Raw genomic sequence first — 16,723 nt, forward strand, 5'->3', positions numbered from 1 at the left:
ATGATAATCTCTAGGTCCATCCCTGTTGCTGTAAATGGTATTATCTGATCCTTTTGAATGGATGAATAATATTCCATCACATATATGTACCACATGGTCTTTATCCATTCCTAGGTTGATGGGCATTTGGGTTGCTTCCATGTCTTGACTATTGCAGAGAGTGCTGCAATGAACACTGGGGTCCATGCATCTTTTCAAATTGTAGTGCTCTCCAGATATATGCCCAGAAGTGGGACTGCAGGATAAAATAGTAACTCTATTTTTAATTTTATTATCTTCAAGTTTCTATGTAATAAGTTCTTTATAGCGTTTCAAAGTGTGTGTGAAGTCGCTCAGTCATGTCCAACTCTTTGCGACCCCATGGACTGTAGCCCACCAGGCTCCTCTGTCCATGGGATTCTCCAGGCAAGAATACTGGAGTGGGTTGCCATTTCCTTCTCCAGGGGATCTTCCCAACCCAGGGATTGAACCCGGGTCTCCCGCATTGCAGGCGGACGCTTTATCCTCTGAGCCACCAGGGAAGGGAAGCCCCCAAAACATCATCAAATATAATCTTTGGCAATTTGGAAAAAAAGAGAAGTGAGATTCCTCCCAAACATCCTTCCAGCCCCACCCTGTGCATTCTTCCAAACCCCACCTTCACACAACAGTGTCCTGGAAGTTTTTCAAATTAACCTAAAATAGAGAAGTATTGTTGGTATGGAGTTGATCAGTGTGTAGACTCCCACACACACATTTCAGAATTTATGGGTGTTTTTCACCACAAATTTCTCATTTATGTTTGGGTTCATTTAGGTGACTCACAGTCTCATTAAAATTCCTAAGATCTCACACTCATGTTGTTAGCAACACGGAAGACTTTTAAAAGATAACAAAGCTTCCCTTTTCAATCAAGTTATGAAAGCAAAAGAGAAAATAACTTTTCTAAAATTAGGTGTGGCTTGGAGTGGCTGCTGTTTCTTTCCCAGATGGGTGCGTGCGTGTTTAGTTCTCACGAGTTATTTGAGTCCTAAGAGTTTGTTGTTTAATATAAAAATAATTACATTAGCACCTTTCATCCTTAAGTGCTGTATAAAGTAGTGGCTTTCCTGAGACCACAGAAAGCCGCTAGTCTGGGAGGGCCACACAGTGACCATCTGTGAGCAAGGAGAAGCCTTGGCTACAAAGCCCAAATAGCCCTCCATTTGGGGGAAAATAATATACTGGATCAGCCAGAAAGTTCGTTTGAGTTTTCCACATGATATTATGGAAAAATCTGAACTAACTTTTTGGTTAACCCCATATTAACATTAACTTCCTAATACACAGGTGTTAAAATTTCCCCGTTTCATAAAACTTGGCTTTCTATTGTGGTTGTTGTTCAGTCGCTAAGCCATGTCTGACTCTTTGCAGCCACATGGACTGTAGCCCGCCAGGCTCCTCTGTCCGTGGGATTTCTCAGACAAGAACACTGGATTGGGTTGCCATGTCCTCCTCCAGGGGATCTTCCTGACCCAGGAATCGAACCTGTGTCTCCTACACTGCAGATTCTTTGCCACTGAGCTACCAGGAAAGTCATGGCTTTCTATCAGATTCCTCAAACGGATTGAAGGAACTTACTTGTATCTGAACTCCCAGAAAATAAATTTTAAGTTCAATGCTTCCTTTCTGGAACAGACCATGAAAGCAAAAAGTGAGATAGGTATCACTGACGTGCGGTTCCTGCGCTGTGTCCAAAGCGGTTCTGTGAACAGCACGTTGGTACCTGGGGCACTTTCTCTCCACATATCACCAGGCTCCCCAGCCCCAGGTTCCCAGTCAGTGTGGGCTTCCTCCTTCTGGCTGTGACTTGGTGGATGATTTTTGGTGAACTAAAAAAAAACCAGACATCCTGATTCTCACATCTTTTGTTAGGATGTGGAGATGTGAAAACAAAAGAAAGGATAGAAAGAAAGAGAAGGAGGGGGGAAGGAAGGAAGGAAGGAAGGAAATAAACTCAAAGCAATTTAGAGCCTAGTGAGTGATTTTATTTCTAATTAAAGAAGGCTAAAAATGCGCCATGGTGGTTATCAGCTTCTGTAGAGCGTAACATACATGTTGAGTATGCTTTTCAATGAAAATATAACCTTTAAAAAAAAATTGCACTTCTTAAAATTAATATTAAGCATACTCCAGAGGTTTTCAACAAATATTGTTTGATGATGCTAACAAGATACAAAGCTAAGAAAAATGTATAAACTAGAATGGGTTCTAGTAAACTTCACATTTAACTCCACAATCAGGCTTCTTTGAATATACTGTCAAGAATTCAGAAACTTGGGCTTGATCTATATCCCAGGCACAAGTGGCTAAAATAACAGGACATATGTTTTCGGAATCTGGCATTTATCCTGGTTTTTTGAGATGTTTGGAAGAAATTCTAATATCATTATAAATTTAGGATTATAGTTTTCCCTATTATTCATATATAACACTTCTGAAATATGTCAGCTGTGTTGACAAAAGTGCCTAGAATGCATTGCAATCTGGAGCTAGCTATTCTCTTCCCAGGACTCAAGAAATCTTAATTGAGCAAATTGAAAACAACCCATTCAAAAGAGACGCCCCTGGTATGTGGTCCCACTGTCTCTGGACACAAAGAAAATGGCACTGAAAATAAGTGCTTTGGGGCCCCTGTGGGCTCTTGCAGTGGGGAGGAATTCATAGGAAGTTTCTCTGTGTTGTCATCATTGTTGAAGTTTTTAGGGTGACTATTGGCCTGCATAGTGCCAGCCACATCTCAAACGGCTGTAAGCAACTTGAGGTGTGAGATCTGTCTTACTTGACTTTCTATTACAGCATCCATAGCCTTCTTCCTAATGTTTAGCACGGCCTAGAAGATCATGAAAAAATGATGGGAAATGGAGACTGAAATCTCGTCCTTTTTTCATGCAGTCTTTGATAAGAAACCAAGTTGCAGAAGGAGGTGGGGGAGGGGAGTGTGGAATGAGCTTTTAAGTGTGCGTGAGCTTGAGAATTATTCTCCTCCTAGGTTATTCAATAGTGATTCAAGGACTACTTAGCTTTTCTTTTTATTTTTTGCTGAAACTTAGTTATACTGTTATGTTCACAAAGCCTGTGCCATCACCCCTAGTGCAATTCTGTACTGTAAAGCTAATTGGACAATTAACTTGGGAGGAACACACTTCCTGACCTTTGAATTAACAACAGTGCCAACACATTAGAAAACTCCGAGGGTGAGGGCAGTCGCCAACCAGGCACTTAATTATATTTCAGGAACTGTGGCCTGGACACAAGCAGAGACTTGGGAAGCTCCTGTGTAGCTTTCCTGTAGCTTGAACATTTGAGTCCACTCATATTTCAGACCCTGGTAGGGACCATCCGCCAACTATGGATAAAAGACTGGTTGCAGAATGATTGGCTACTCATCACAAATCCTAACAATTCCCAACAGAATAAGTTCTAGTCTTGCTAGAAGTCCTCATGTATCTTGAATTATCACGTGGATAAGGAAAACATTAATCTCCCTGGAGAAGTACAGAAAAAAAACAACAGAAATGTGCCTTCTCTCTGAGGATAAATAAGGCAGTTAGCATTTATAATGCTTTTCAAGACAAATCTATGTGTGTGGTCTTAATGAAAAACTGAATATGGAAAAAGAGCCAGCTGAAGAATTTTTTTTTTCCCCTATTTGCATGCTAATCTGCCCACTATCCTTTATAATGTTTCAGTTTTCCCATTGATAAAATGGGCATTGCATTAGTTTTCTGTTGAGCATAATCTATTGCCACTAAGTTAAAAGCTGAAGCTCTAGTACTTTGGCTACCTGATGTGAAGAGCTGACTCATGCTGGGAAAGACTGAGGGCAAGAGGAGAAGAGGATAGTGGAGGATGATACGGTTGGAGGGCATCACTGACTCAGCGGACATGAATTTGAGCAAACTCCAGGAGATAATGAAGGACAGGGAAGCCTGGTGTGCTGCAGTAAAAACTAACATCTTAAAGCAACACCATTTATTTGCTCACAGAAGCAAATCATAGATCAGAAGTAGATGAGAAGTTCAGGGAAATCTAGGCTTGATTCTCTGCTCAGAACTCACTAAGCTGAATTTCAAAGTGTCAGTTGTGACAATGATCCAATCTGAGGTTTGGGGGCTCTTCCAGTGCATTTGTTTGTGGCAGATTTCAGTTCCTTGTGGCTATAGGACTGAGGTCCTATTTCTCTGCAGCTGTCAGGCAGGGACCAGTCTCAACATCAAGAAGCTGCCCACATCCCTTTGTCGATTGTCCCCTCTATCTTTAATGCCAGTAACAGACACTCTCCCTCATGTCCAAATCCTTCACACATTTCAAATGCCCTTTACCCAGAGGAGCCCAGGTCCTTTAAAGAGCTTGAATGATGAAGTTAGGGCCACCAAGGAGAAACTTCCTTTCTTATAGTCAGTTGATTTGGAATCTTAATTATACCTTAAAATCCCTTCACAGCAGTACCTAGGTTAGTATTTGGCTGAGTACCTGGAAGAAGGTATATGTACAAGGGAGTGAGAATCTTGAGGGTCTTTAGAATTCTGCCTTCCACAGGGAAAATAATGTTATGTAATATCATTATAATCTTAGAGTATTGTCAAATGGATTAGGTGAGATAAATGTGTAAAGCACTTAGCATAGTATCTAGTACAATAAGTCTAAAGAAGTATGATCTGGTATTATTAATGCCTCACTATACTATGTTTTCTTACCTACATGAATTTTAAAATTATATTATGGTAAGCACTTTAGAAACATAATGGAATATGTTTCTCATTATTTGGATACTCTATAGAAAACACATAACTATGGTCAGAGTCAAGGAACACAGGAAACTTAATGTTTAGTCTGTTTGCTAAAATTTGATGAACTAATTCAAATTATTTAAAAACAGTTCAATAAAAAAAGGAGAGATCAGGATATAATTCAAATTGGTACTCAGCTCAAGCCTCCATAGTCTTTGGCATGAAAAGAATTATGGGCCTCTGCATTGTTGTTCTTTTTGCTTTTTAGTAAGAAAAATGCATCACAGAATCCATGCCTTAAACACTGACATTTTTCAGGGAGAACTGTTTTGTTTCTACCCCTGCTCTGAATGTAAAATGAATGCTTCAAATGCTCTATCCACACAAAGGCTCGATGCCCCCTTTCTTCCTTCAATAGTTCCAGTTGAGAATAGGCAGCATTATGCAATTTGGTGACCAGGCACCAACAATGAGAATGCTTCTCCCTGGCTGTGGGAAGAAAGGCAGCTAAGGGGTTAACAGTAATATTTTGCAAATGGAGGCAAGTGAAGAAAAAATTACATTAGCATAAGAAAAGGTAGGCTTAGGGGATTTTCCACTCCACTGTTTGGTATAAGAGCTCTATGTTACCAAGGAGGAGGATGGCAAGAGAAACCCTAGTGTTACGCTGTTCTTGAAATGCATGGCCATTGTACTCATCCTACTGAAGAGAAAGTCCTCCTAGTTACCGAGATGGGAAATGGTCCTTTCTAGTAAGAAAAGTCATAACTGGTTATATTAGGAAAAACACCCTGAGTTAAGCCTGGCAAGAAACTAAGAGGATTCCTCAGTAATGTCACTTCTAGAGGAGAGGTGGTTTGTGATTAAAAGTAAAAATATTAAGCAATGATTTTCATTATTAATTAGAATGGACCCCAATGTCTGTAATTAATTTCACTTAAATTTAATAGCTCATTTGAGAAATTGTGCCTAATTCACAGTATCTGAATGTAATTAGCAGATATTTCTTTTTCTTTAATACCTAGACTTATTTAAAGATTGCTTAATAGGGAATATCCAATTTCAAGTTATAATTATTTTTGCTAGCTGAAAGCATGCAAAATAACTGCAAAGATTCTTACTGATCTCCTTAGCATACAACAAATACTACTCAGTTGTTACCTGTTTCTATGAAGGTGCTGAATTCGTTTTTGAATCAGTCTTTGCTTCACTTTTATGAATAACTGACCAGTAAAAAAAAATTTTTTTTATTCTGAATTTCATTAGCTTTAACAACAAAATAAGCACAACTGTACAAATAAATCATGATGAATCTCATTAATTAAGACAGAGAAGAAAAAAAAGAAAAAAGACAGAGAAGGGTCAGCTTATTTTAGATAAATTTCTATGACATTATGTGCTGATAACTATAGGAGAAATAGGGTAGGGTTAGAGGCTAATGAATGCATTATGTGTTTCTAAGGAAAACCTTTCCAGATTAAACCAGTAAAAGTTTGGGTTATTAAAAATGAGAACAAAAATCAAAGATTATCCCAGCCCTGGAAAATTTGCCCATAAACTGATAAAATTATTTGTAAGTCAGTTGATAAGATTGATATTCAGGGAATAGGTGTCAGGAATCAGTTGAGACTCAGGAGTTTGGGGGAGAATGGATACATGTATATTTATGGCTGAGTCCCTTTGCTGTCCCCTTGAAACTATCACAACATTGTTAATTGGCTATACCTCGATATAAAATAAAAAGTTAAAAAAGAAATCAGTTGAAAAACAAAGATTTCACCATTACAGACAGATTGTTGTTATGTAGTTGCTAAGCAGTCATGTCTGACTCTTTGCAACCCCATGAACTGTATCCTGCCAGGCTCCTCTGTCCATGGGATTTTCCAGGCAACAATACTGGAGTGGGTTGCCAATTCCCTCTCCAGGGCATCTTTCCAACCTGGTATCAAACCTACATCTCCTGCATTGACAAGAGGATTCTTTATCACTGAGCTACCAGGAAAGTCCTAAACACAGAGTATCACTTTTCAAACTTTTGGAATAGTGGCTTAGCCTTGCATTTAAGTCTTGTTTATTTTGTCCCTTCTTTTGTTTATTATTTTACACATGGACATTAAAGATCTAGAAGTGATCAAGTTTTCAGATCTTCATCACTGAGAAATGACTTAAGTAGATCTGCTTTCCCAACACAACCCTTGATCAGGAAAGGCATTATAAAGCAAAGCTTGAGGAAAAGGGAAGAAAACGGGGGAGATAAAAAAGAGTACCATGTGATTTATCTAAGGTTAACATTATGGTATGATTTTGCTACTTTTCCCCCTTTTTTCTTTTTTATTGATGTATTTGAGGTTCATTTACAGTGTTGTGTTAGTTTCTGGTGTGTAGCAAAGTGGTTCAAACAGATAGATGATAGATTCTCTTTCAGCTTATCTTCCATTGTAGGTTATTACAAGGTATTGAGTATAGGTCCTTGTTCTATACAGTAGGTCCTTGTCTGTTATCTATTTTATATAAAGAAGTTTGTATCAGTTAATCCCAAGCTCCTAATGTTTCCTCCACTCTTCCATTTCCTTTGGTAATAACCATGAGTATGTTTTCTATATCTGTGAGTCTGTTTCTGTTTTGTAAATAAGTTCATTTGTATAAATTTTTTGGATTGCACGTGTGGTATCAAATGATATTTGCCTTTGTCTGATTTATTACACTCAATGTGATAATCTCTAAGTCTGTTTATGTTGCTACAAATGGCAGTATTTCATTCTTTTTATGGCTGAGTAATAGCCCATTGTATATATATCCCACATCTTTAACCATTCATCTGTAGATGATGCTGTTAAGATGCTCCATAACTTGTCTATTGTAAATTATGCTGTAATGAACATTGGAGTGCACATATCTTTTCAAATTATAATTTTCTTCAGATATCTGCCCAGGAGTCAGATTGCTGGATCATATGGTAGTTGTATTTTTAGGTTTTTAAGGAACCTCCGCACTGTTTTCCATAGCAGCTGCACCACTTCACATTCCAACCAACAGTGTAAGAAGATACCTTTTTTCTACATCTTCTCCAGCACTTACTATTTGTAGACTTTTTGACGATGACCATTCTGACCAGTGTGAGGTGATACCTCGTAGTAGTTTGGATTTGCATTTCTCTAATAATTAGTGCTGTTGAGCATCTTTTCACTTGAGGGTAAGGTGATGTAAAAAAGCTAAGCTGAGCCTAAATAATGTCATGTTATAGTTGTTGGGGGGAAGGGATCGTTAAGGAGTTGGGATGGATATGTACACAGTGCACTATTTAAGATTGGTAACCAACAAGGACCCACTATGAAAAATAAAAAATAAATGGTAAGTCCTGGTTTTGAGTGCCTGCTCATGTAGATACAGGATCATGAGATGTTTCGAGATTGCAGATGACACTTTCTGCAGACCCAACACCTGTCCTTTTATAGAGAGGGCAGGGAAAGCACAGAGGGTCAGATTTATTTTACTTCTTGTACCTTTTCTTCTCAGTTCAAGAATCAAAAGGCCATCTTTCCTCAACTGAATTTAGCATTTCTTGTTTAATTGCTCCACCTGACCTCCTCTTTGACTAGGAACCCAGACTCTCAGACCTGTTTATGCCCATTGATTTTTCTTCTTTTTACAGTATGAAGACTTCAGTCACGCTGCTATTGACAAACTAAGCCACAGATACCAGAGCCCATGGTAAGCATACTTACATCAATTAATTAATGTTTCCTCCTAAATTAGTAACAGGGTTAATTTCTTTTTACTGGAGTGAGTTGCTTTACGATGCTGTGTTAGTTTCTGATGTACAGCAAAGTGAATCAGCTCTACGTTTACCTACATCCCCTCTTTTTTGGATGTCCTTCTGGTTTAGCTCACTACACAGAATTGAGTATCGGTCCCTGTGCAATACAGTAGGTTCTCATTATCTCATTATCTATTTTATACCTGCATTGTTCTTCAATTACTCAGTCGTGTCCGACTCTACGACCCCATGGACTTCAGCATACAAGTCTTCCCTGTCCTTCCCCATCTCCTGGAGTTTGCTCAAGCTAATGTCCATTGAATCGGTGATGCCATACAACTATCTTGTCCTCAGTCATCCCCTTCTCTTTCTGCCTTCAATCTTTCCCCACAATCAGAGTCTTTTCAAATGAGTCAGTTCTTTGCATCAGGGGGCCAAAGTATTGGAGTTTCAGCTTCAGCATCAGTCCTTCCAATGAATATTCAGGACTGATTTCCTTTAGGATGGACAGGTTGGATCTCCTTGCAGTCCAAGGATTCTCAAGAGTCTTCTCCAACACCACAGTTCAAAAGCATCAATTCTTTGGCACTCAGCTTTCTTTATAGTCCAACTCTTAGATCCATACATGACTACTGGGAAAACCATAGCCTTGACTAGATGGACCTTTGTTGGCAAAGTAATGTCTCTGCTTTTTAATATGCTACCTAGGTTGGTCATAGCTTTTCTTCCAAGGAGCAAGCATCTTTTAATTACATGGCTGCAATCACCATCTGCAGTCATTTTGGAGCCCACCCCCCAAATAAAGTCAGCCACCGTTTCCACTGTTTCCCCATCTATTTGCCATGAAGTGATGGGACTGGATGTCATGATATTAGTTTTTTGAATGTTGAGTTTTAAGCCAACTTTTCCACTCTCCTCTTTCACTTTCATCAAAAGGCTCTTTAGTTCATCTTTGCTTTCTGCCATAAGGGTGGTGTCATCTGCATATCTGAGGTTATTGATATTTCTCCCGGCAATCTTGATTCCAGCTTGTGCTTCATCCAGCTCAGCGTTTCTCATGATGTACTTGCATATAAGTTAAATAAGCAGGGTGACAGTATACAGCCTTGATGTGCTACTTTTCCAATATGGAACCAGTTTGTTGTTCCATGTCCAGTTCTAACTGTTGCTTCCTGACCTGCATACAGATTTATCAAAAGGCAGGTCAGGTGGTCTGCTATTCCCACCTCTTCAAGAATTTTCCACAGTTTGTGGTGATCCACACAGTTAAAGGCTTTGGCATAGTCAATAAAGCAGAAATAGATGTTTTTCTGGAACTCTCTTGCTTTCTTGATGATCCAACGTATGCTGGCAATTTGATCTCTGGTTCCTCTGCCTTTTCTAAATCCAGCTTGAACATCTGGAAGTTCTTAGTTCATGTACTGTTGAAGTCTCACTTGGAGAATTTTGAGCATTACCCTATTAACATGTGAGATGAGTACAATTGTGTGGTAGTTTGAGCATTCTTTGGCATTGCCATTCTTTGGGATCGGAATGAAAACTGACTTTTTCCAGTCCTGTGGCCACTGCTGAGTTTTCCAAATTTGCTGGTATATTGAGTGCAGCACTTTCATAGCATCATCTTTTAGGATTTGAAACAGCTCAACTGGAATCCCATCACCTCCACTAGCTTTGTTCACAGTGATGCTTCCTAAGGCCCACTTGACTTCACATTCCAGGATGTCTGGCTCAAACTGACTGATCACACCATCGTGATTATCTGGATTGTGAAGATCTTTTTTGTATAGTTCTTCTGTGTATTCTTGCCACCTCTTCTTAATATCTTCTGCTTCTGTTAGGTCCATACCATTTCTGTCCTCTATCAAATCCATCTTTGCATGAAATGCTCCCTTGGTATCTCTGATTTTCTTGAAGAGATCTCTAGTCTTTCCCATTCTATTATTTTTCTCTATTTCTTTGCACGATCACTGAGGAAGGCTTTCCTCTCTCTCCTTGCTATTCTTTGGAACTCTGCATTCAAATGGGTGTATCTTTTCTTTTTTCCTTTGCCTTTTGCTTCTCTTCTTTTCACAGCTATTTGTAAGGCCTCCTCAGACAATTTTGCCTTTTTGCATTTTTTTTTCTTGGGGATGGTCTTGATCCCTGCCTCCTGTACAATGTCATGAACCTCCATCCATACTTCCTTAGGCACTCTGTCTATCAGATCTAGTCCCTTGAATCTACTTCTCACTTCCACTGTATAGTAGTAAGGGATTTCATTAAGGGGGAGAATGGGGCAGAGCGAGTGAGATGAGAGCACAGTGCAGGAAGAGGGAACCAGCCTGTTAAAGACAGCAGCAGGATGGTGAAGGGTGGGGCCTTTAACTATATAAATGGCTGTTTTCAATGAAAGAACAAAAATATAACTTTTTTGGTTAAAAGCCCCTCATTTCATGCTGTTGGCCTAGAAACCATCATAATGCATTAATGTTGGTTAATCAATGTAATCCTACTGAAGTCACACAATGGCTTGAATTGGCACTCTCTTAAGGCAGCTGGTAACCTAAAGGAAACATGTCTAGCACAAGGTATGTTCAGTTACAGGAAAAGAGGAAAACCTAGACTTGTCGTCTATTGGAACATATAATTCAGATTTCTAAGGGAAAAGAGATCAACCAGCATTGCTGTTACAGGAGTGCAGAATCAATAATGCCTTCGTTCTCCTTAGAGTTTTGGAGGTCAGTGCTTCTGCACTTTTGGGACACCGCTGCTTACAAACCTTCTGGCCCCACTCTCAGGCTTGGCAGAGGCTCTGAAAGAGGATGACTCTACCAGCTCCAGGTGTGCCCATCTGATTGCGTTCTCTCAGCTGTGCCAAGAGCCATCTCCTTCCTGGGCAAGATTTGTGTTTAGCCTCCCCGACTGTTTGCATGTTCTGTCGTCAGTCAACTGCATTCATTCAATAAATCCAGCATCTCCTGTAATCGAAGTCACTGGGGACTTCCCTGGTGATACAGTGGATAGGAATCCACCTGCCAAGGCAGGGGACATGGGTTCAATCCCCAGTCTGGGAAGATTCCACATGCTGTGAGCAACTAAGCCCATGAACCTACTGAGTGAGGCCTTGTGCAGCAATTACTGAAGCCCACGTGCCTCGAGCCTGTGCTCTGAACAAGTGAAGCCGCCACAATGAGATGCATTGGCATCTAGAGAGTAGCCCCCACTCGTCTCAACTAGAAAAAGCCTGTGTGCAGCAACCTAGCTCAACCAAAAAAATAAAAATAAATGAATAAATACATTTTAAAAAAGAGAATTCATTGAAGGATTTAAAATAGGGAACAATGTGATCCATTTTTTTTTAAAAAAGATCACTCTGGAATATTGAAGTGCTGCATGGAGAAAAAAATTGAAAAGTGACAAGATAGTTGTGAAGCTCAGCCAGGAAACAGTTTCATTTCAACAAGTTGCTCTTGAGTTCTGTGCGCTCTGTAAACAATCCAAAATCAGTTGTGATGGTGGAGGGTTGTGAGAAGGAAAGAATTTGAGTTTAGCTTTCAAAGGAACGCAGGCTTCAAATAAATGAGAAGTGATGATGTTTGCTGTGACAACGAGGAGTAAGAATGTATTCAGAGATTGGACAAAAGAGATTTTTAGCATTATCTTAATTTTACAGGAGAAGAAATTGAGCTTCAGATGCTAAGTAAGGTACACAAACACGGGTTACAGAACTAATATCTCGGTCCAAGTTGACTGATTCCACAGATCTGAGTTGGGATCTGGGCTTGAATCTTTCCAGAAGGCTCTTCAAGTGATTCTGATGATCAGTCAGGGCTGAGAATGACTTGTGAGGACTGAAAGAAGAAGGGGATGAGCCTGGGGCACCCACACCGAGGAAAAGGTGAGTGAGCATCATGGAAGAAGGAAAGCCCCCCAGAGGCAGGGACCTGAGAACAATGGGAGGCTGTAAAAGGCAGGGAAGAACTCAAAGAGGAGGGTTTATACAAGGAAATGGAAATCCAAGAAAACAATAACGCAAATATTTGGAAGTTATCAATGGTCTCAGAAAAAGCACTGGAGGAAGAGAAGAATGAGTTGAGGGCATATAAGCAGCATTGAAGAATTGTCGGCTGACGTAACAGAGCCAAGAGACTGCTCTGATTTTGAGACCAGAAGTCCAGTCAAGGACAATGACAGGATTTCCTCACATACTTTGAAAATTTAACTTTCTTGAAATCAGGATGTGTTTATGGTAGTTGTTTACAGATGTAGTGACTCTCTTTCTGCCCCCAAGCTAATCTGTTATTGAATCAATGGTGTGCTATCCAATTCATTGCATCTAAAATTGTCGTTATTTGAATAAAGCTCCCCTAGCAGTCCTGATCTTGAGGGTAGGTGGGGGAGAGCCAAGATTTTGAGCCTCATTTACAAGTGTAAATGCAAGAGATCTGGGTTTGGATCCCTCAGTTGGGAAGATTCCCTGGAGAAGGGAAAAGCTACCCACTCCAGTATTCTGGCCTGGAGAATTCCATGGACTGTATAGTCCATGGAGTCACAAAGAGTCGACTGGACACCTCTGAGTGACTTTCACTACTACTAATAAGGACAGGTAAAAACATACTTCAGCAAACTTGAGATGAAGGTCTGCTATGTGACAAGTTCTCAAAATTTAAAAAGTAATAAGGAGGGCGCTTGTGCCCAAGTCACTCACAAACTTTCAGGACAGATAGATGGAAAAAGAAGATTTCAATACAACATCCACTGATGGAGAATGATCACAATAACCAGTTGTGGGTTGACTTTATTCTTTTCCCTTCTGAATTAAAGGAAACATTCTTTTGTTTTAAATACATAAGTTTCTCTAGACAGGAGACCTGATGATTAACTCATTTTTATGTGGTCTCTTCTTCTCGCAGCTGGGTGTTTTCCAATATATACAAACAGTAAGTCTAATTTCAATAAGAAGAATGAAAAGCACAGATAGGAAGTGGGAGAATAGTTTACAATCAAATGAAGAGTCAGTTTATAAGAGAATGTACTGCAAATAGTGAATCAGTGGGACTTTTTGTTTTGAGAAGTGAAATCTGTAAAAGTTACACGTTACTGAAAATTGTAGAGCATAGCAGTATCCTGCTTTCTTTTCCTTACCTTTAACATAGAGTTTGACATATAGGGTTACTCAATACTTGGTGAATCAGATATAAAAGACAAAATCCCTGTTCTTATTGTACTCAGAATGGCACAGATTGGTACAGCTCAAGCCAGAAAAACTGGAGGACTTTTGGTCATGAGGACTTCCTGAGTGAGACGAAATTTAAGCTGCGTTTAGAAGGAGAACATTAGGAAAATCTCTGGTTGCCTCCCTGGGAAAACTTGTTATCCATGCACATGAAAGGCTTGCTGAGATTATGAAATCAACAGACACATTCACAGGCAAACCTCCATCCAGAAAGGCACTGCCAATGTGACTATACCCTTAATGTCACTGTGAAGTCGCCTCTTTGCCACTTATTTGCCAATGTATCATTTGTCTTTGGACTAATGTCTTAAGGGCTGGTTCACAGTCCTATGGACAGACACTGTCAGTAGATGGTGGGATCGTGGGTGTGAGTGTCGAGGATGCTGCAGATTCCTAGGTGAGGGTGACCAAACTAGGTGTCAGTCAAGAAGAGAGGAGCAACGTTAGTTTTAAAAAGTCAAAATTAACTAGAACATCCCCTAACTTTTCATTTATTTGAGGGTCACAGCTCTTTGCTGTGGGTTGGCTCTCCTGTGTCTGCCTTCCTATAATCAAAGCATTTGTTTGTCAGCTCCCATTCTCAGAAGGTGCCCAGCATGGCATAGCTGAAAGAGTGCTGAAATAAGAATCAAGAAAAGCTGGCTTCACCAGGAATTTATCCTCCTACAGGAAAAAAATGGAGGTGGTTTAGCTGGAAAGGGGTCCAAAAGTGTTTGCAGTGATGCAAAGTCAGAATAGCCTAATATCCCCCAAATAAGGGATTGCAAGCAATGGTGAAGTGGAATCTATAGTGATTGAGAGATGTAGTACATATATACAATGAAATATTACTCAGCCATAGAAAATGAAACAATGCCATTTGCAGCAACATGGATGGACCTAGAGAGTGTCATATTGATTGAAATAAGCCATAGAAAGACAAATAGCACATGATACGACTTACATGTGCAATCTAGAAAAATGATACAAGTGAACTCATATACAAGGCAGAAATAGACTCACAGACATAGAAAGTAAACTTATGATTACCAAAGGGGGTAGGGGGAATAAATTAGGAGTTTGGGATTAATGCATACATGCTACTATATATAAAATAGATAAAACAACAAGAACCTTCTCTATAGCACAGGGAATTTTACTGAATATTTTGTAGCAACTTATAAGGGAAGTTAATATGAAAAAGAATATTCACATATTAATTCATGTATATAATTCATATATAAAAATTCATATATATAATTCATATATTAATATATATATATTAAAAACTGTGCTATACTCCTGAAACTAACATGATACTGTAAATCAACTACACCTCAATAATAAATTAATTAATTAAATATCTTTAAAAACAAATAATTACAGTTCATAGAGGGGAAAGGGGGGATTCTGAAGACACTTCCCACATTCAAGTCCCCGTTTTAACACCTGGAAGCTGTGGCACCTGTGACAAGTTATTTAAACTCTTTATGCCTCAGATTTCCAATCTGTAAAATGATTATAGCAGAGTCTACTCCTCTGGAGTATATGTTTTATACAGATGTGTTGTTACAGATACAGCACTTAGAACAGTACTTGGTACATATAGTAAATGCTCAGTAAACAGTGTGACCATGTATTTATCACCTAAAATAGGACACTTTTGAAAGTAAAACAGGAAGCTAATGGAATTAGGTCACCTGGAAAACAGACTAACCTGAAGGCATCCTGAGCAAATCAGGGCATCCTGTTAATAAACATTCTCAATTTGTTAAATGAAATACATTGAAATAAATAAATTTAAATAAATCTATTAAAATTCTTATTACATTGTTAGGAAAAACAATGAGTATAGAGATTCAGTATGGGAGAGAAATTTCACACTATTTCACATTATATTTCACACTATAGAGTTAATCTCACAAAAGTAGAACAGAAAGTCCAAGAGATAGAAAAGAAGAAAGTAAAAAAGAAGAAAGAAAGAAAGAAATTAAAATTAAATTAGTCTAGTGTCTAATAGACCTCAAAAGGGATCAGAGAAAACAGAAGAAAGAAAATTAATAATGTAAGAAAATTTCTCAGAAGGGAATACATGAATTTCCAGATTGAAAGGCTCTATCAAAGAAAAATGACAACAACTGTATTAAGACATGTCACTGTGAAACTTCACTTCTGGGATGAAGACAATTGCCAAGCCTTGCAGAGGGAGACTAGGACACGTGCAAAGGATCCGGAATCAATAGGCATCACACTTCTTGCCAGGGATCCTAGGCTCTCGAAGACACTGGTCAATGACTGCTCTGTCTGCTGGAAAGTGACTGTCAACCTGGAATTCTATACCCTGCTCAACTATCAAGTGGGAAGGTAGAAAAGAGACTTTTTCACACATGTATGTACTCCCAAAATGCATTGTTTCCTAAGAAGCAACTGGAGAATATCAGCTAGCAAGATAATAAGGGAAAACCCAGGAAAAAGAAAGGAATATGATCAAAGAAACAAGAGACCCAACAAAGGTGACAGGCAAAGAGGATTCTCAAGATGGTAAAAGAGAAGACCAGGAAAGTGGATGTGTAGGAGCCCAGAGGAGGAGCAGGGCAAGTGGGGGCTCCCCAGGGAGCACTTACTTTATACAAATATTGAGTGAAGTCCTGAAGAAGCAAATGAGCTGAAAGTGAGTGATTTTGGAGAAGGCAATACTGGGACAGGGAGCAGAGAGAGATGGGGAGTATTGTTAATTATAAACATTTTTTTTCCATTTATTTTTATTAGTTGGAGGCTAATTACTTTACATCATTACAGTAGTTTTTGTCATACATTGAAATGAATTAGCCATGGATTTACATGTATTCCCCATCCCGGTCCCCCCTCCCACTTCCCTCTCCACCCGATCCCTCTGGGTCTTCCCAGTGCACCAGGCCTGAGCACTTGTCTCATGCACCCAACCTGGGCTGGTGATCTGTTTCACCCTAGATAATATACATGTTTCAATGCTTTTCTCTTGAAACATCCCACCCTCGCCTT

General features: G+C 39.3%; 1 protein-coding gene across 1 annotated transcript in view; it reads left to right on the forward strand.

Moving 5' to 3' along the window:
* Positions 1-16,723, forward strand: part of SPMIP2 (sperm microtubule inner protein 2) — a 123,181-nt gene that overhangs the window by 58,837 nt on the left and 47,621 nt on the right. Inside the window, exon 3 of the mRNA XM_020901446.2 lies at positions 8,404-8,462. Within this exon, the coding sequence (XP_020757105.2) occupies positions 8,404-8,462 (59 nt within the window). The remainder of the gene's footprint in view (positions 1-8,403; positions 8,463-16,723) is intronic.

Source organism: Odocoileus virginianus, chromosome 12, assembly GCF_023699985.2.
Source record: "Odocoileus virginianus isolate 20LAN1187 ecotype Illinois chromosome 12, Ovbor_1.2, whole genome shotgun sequence".
Lineage (NCBI taxonomy): Eukaryota > Metazoa > Chordata > Mammalia > Artiodactyla > Cervidae > Odocoileus > Odocoileus virginianus.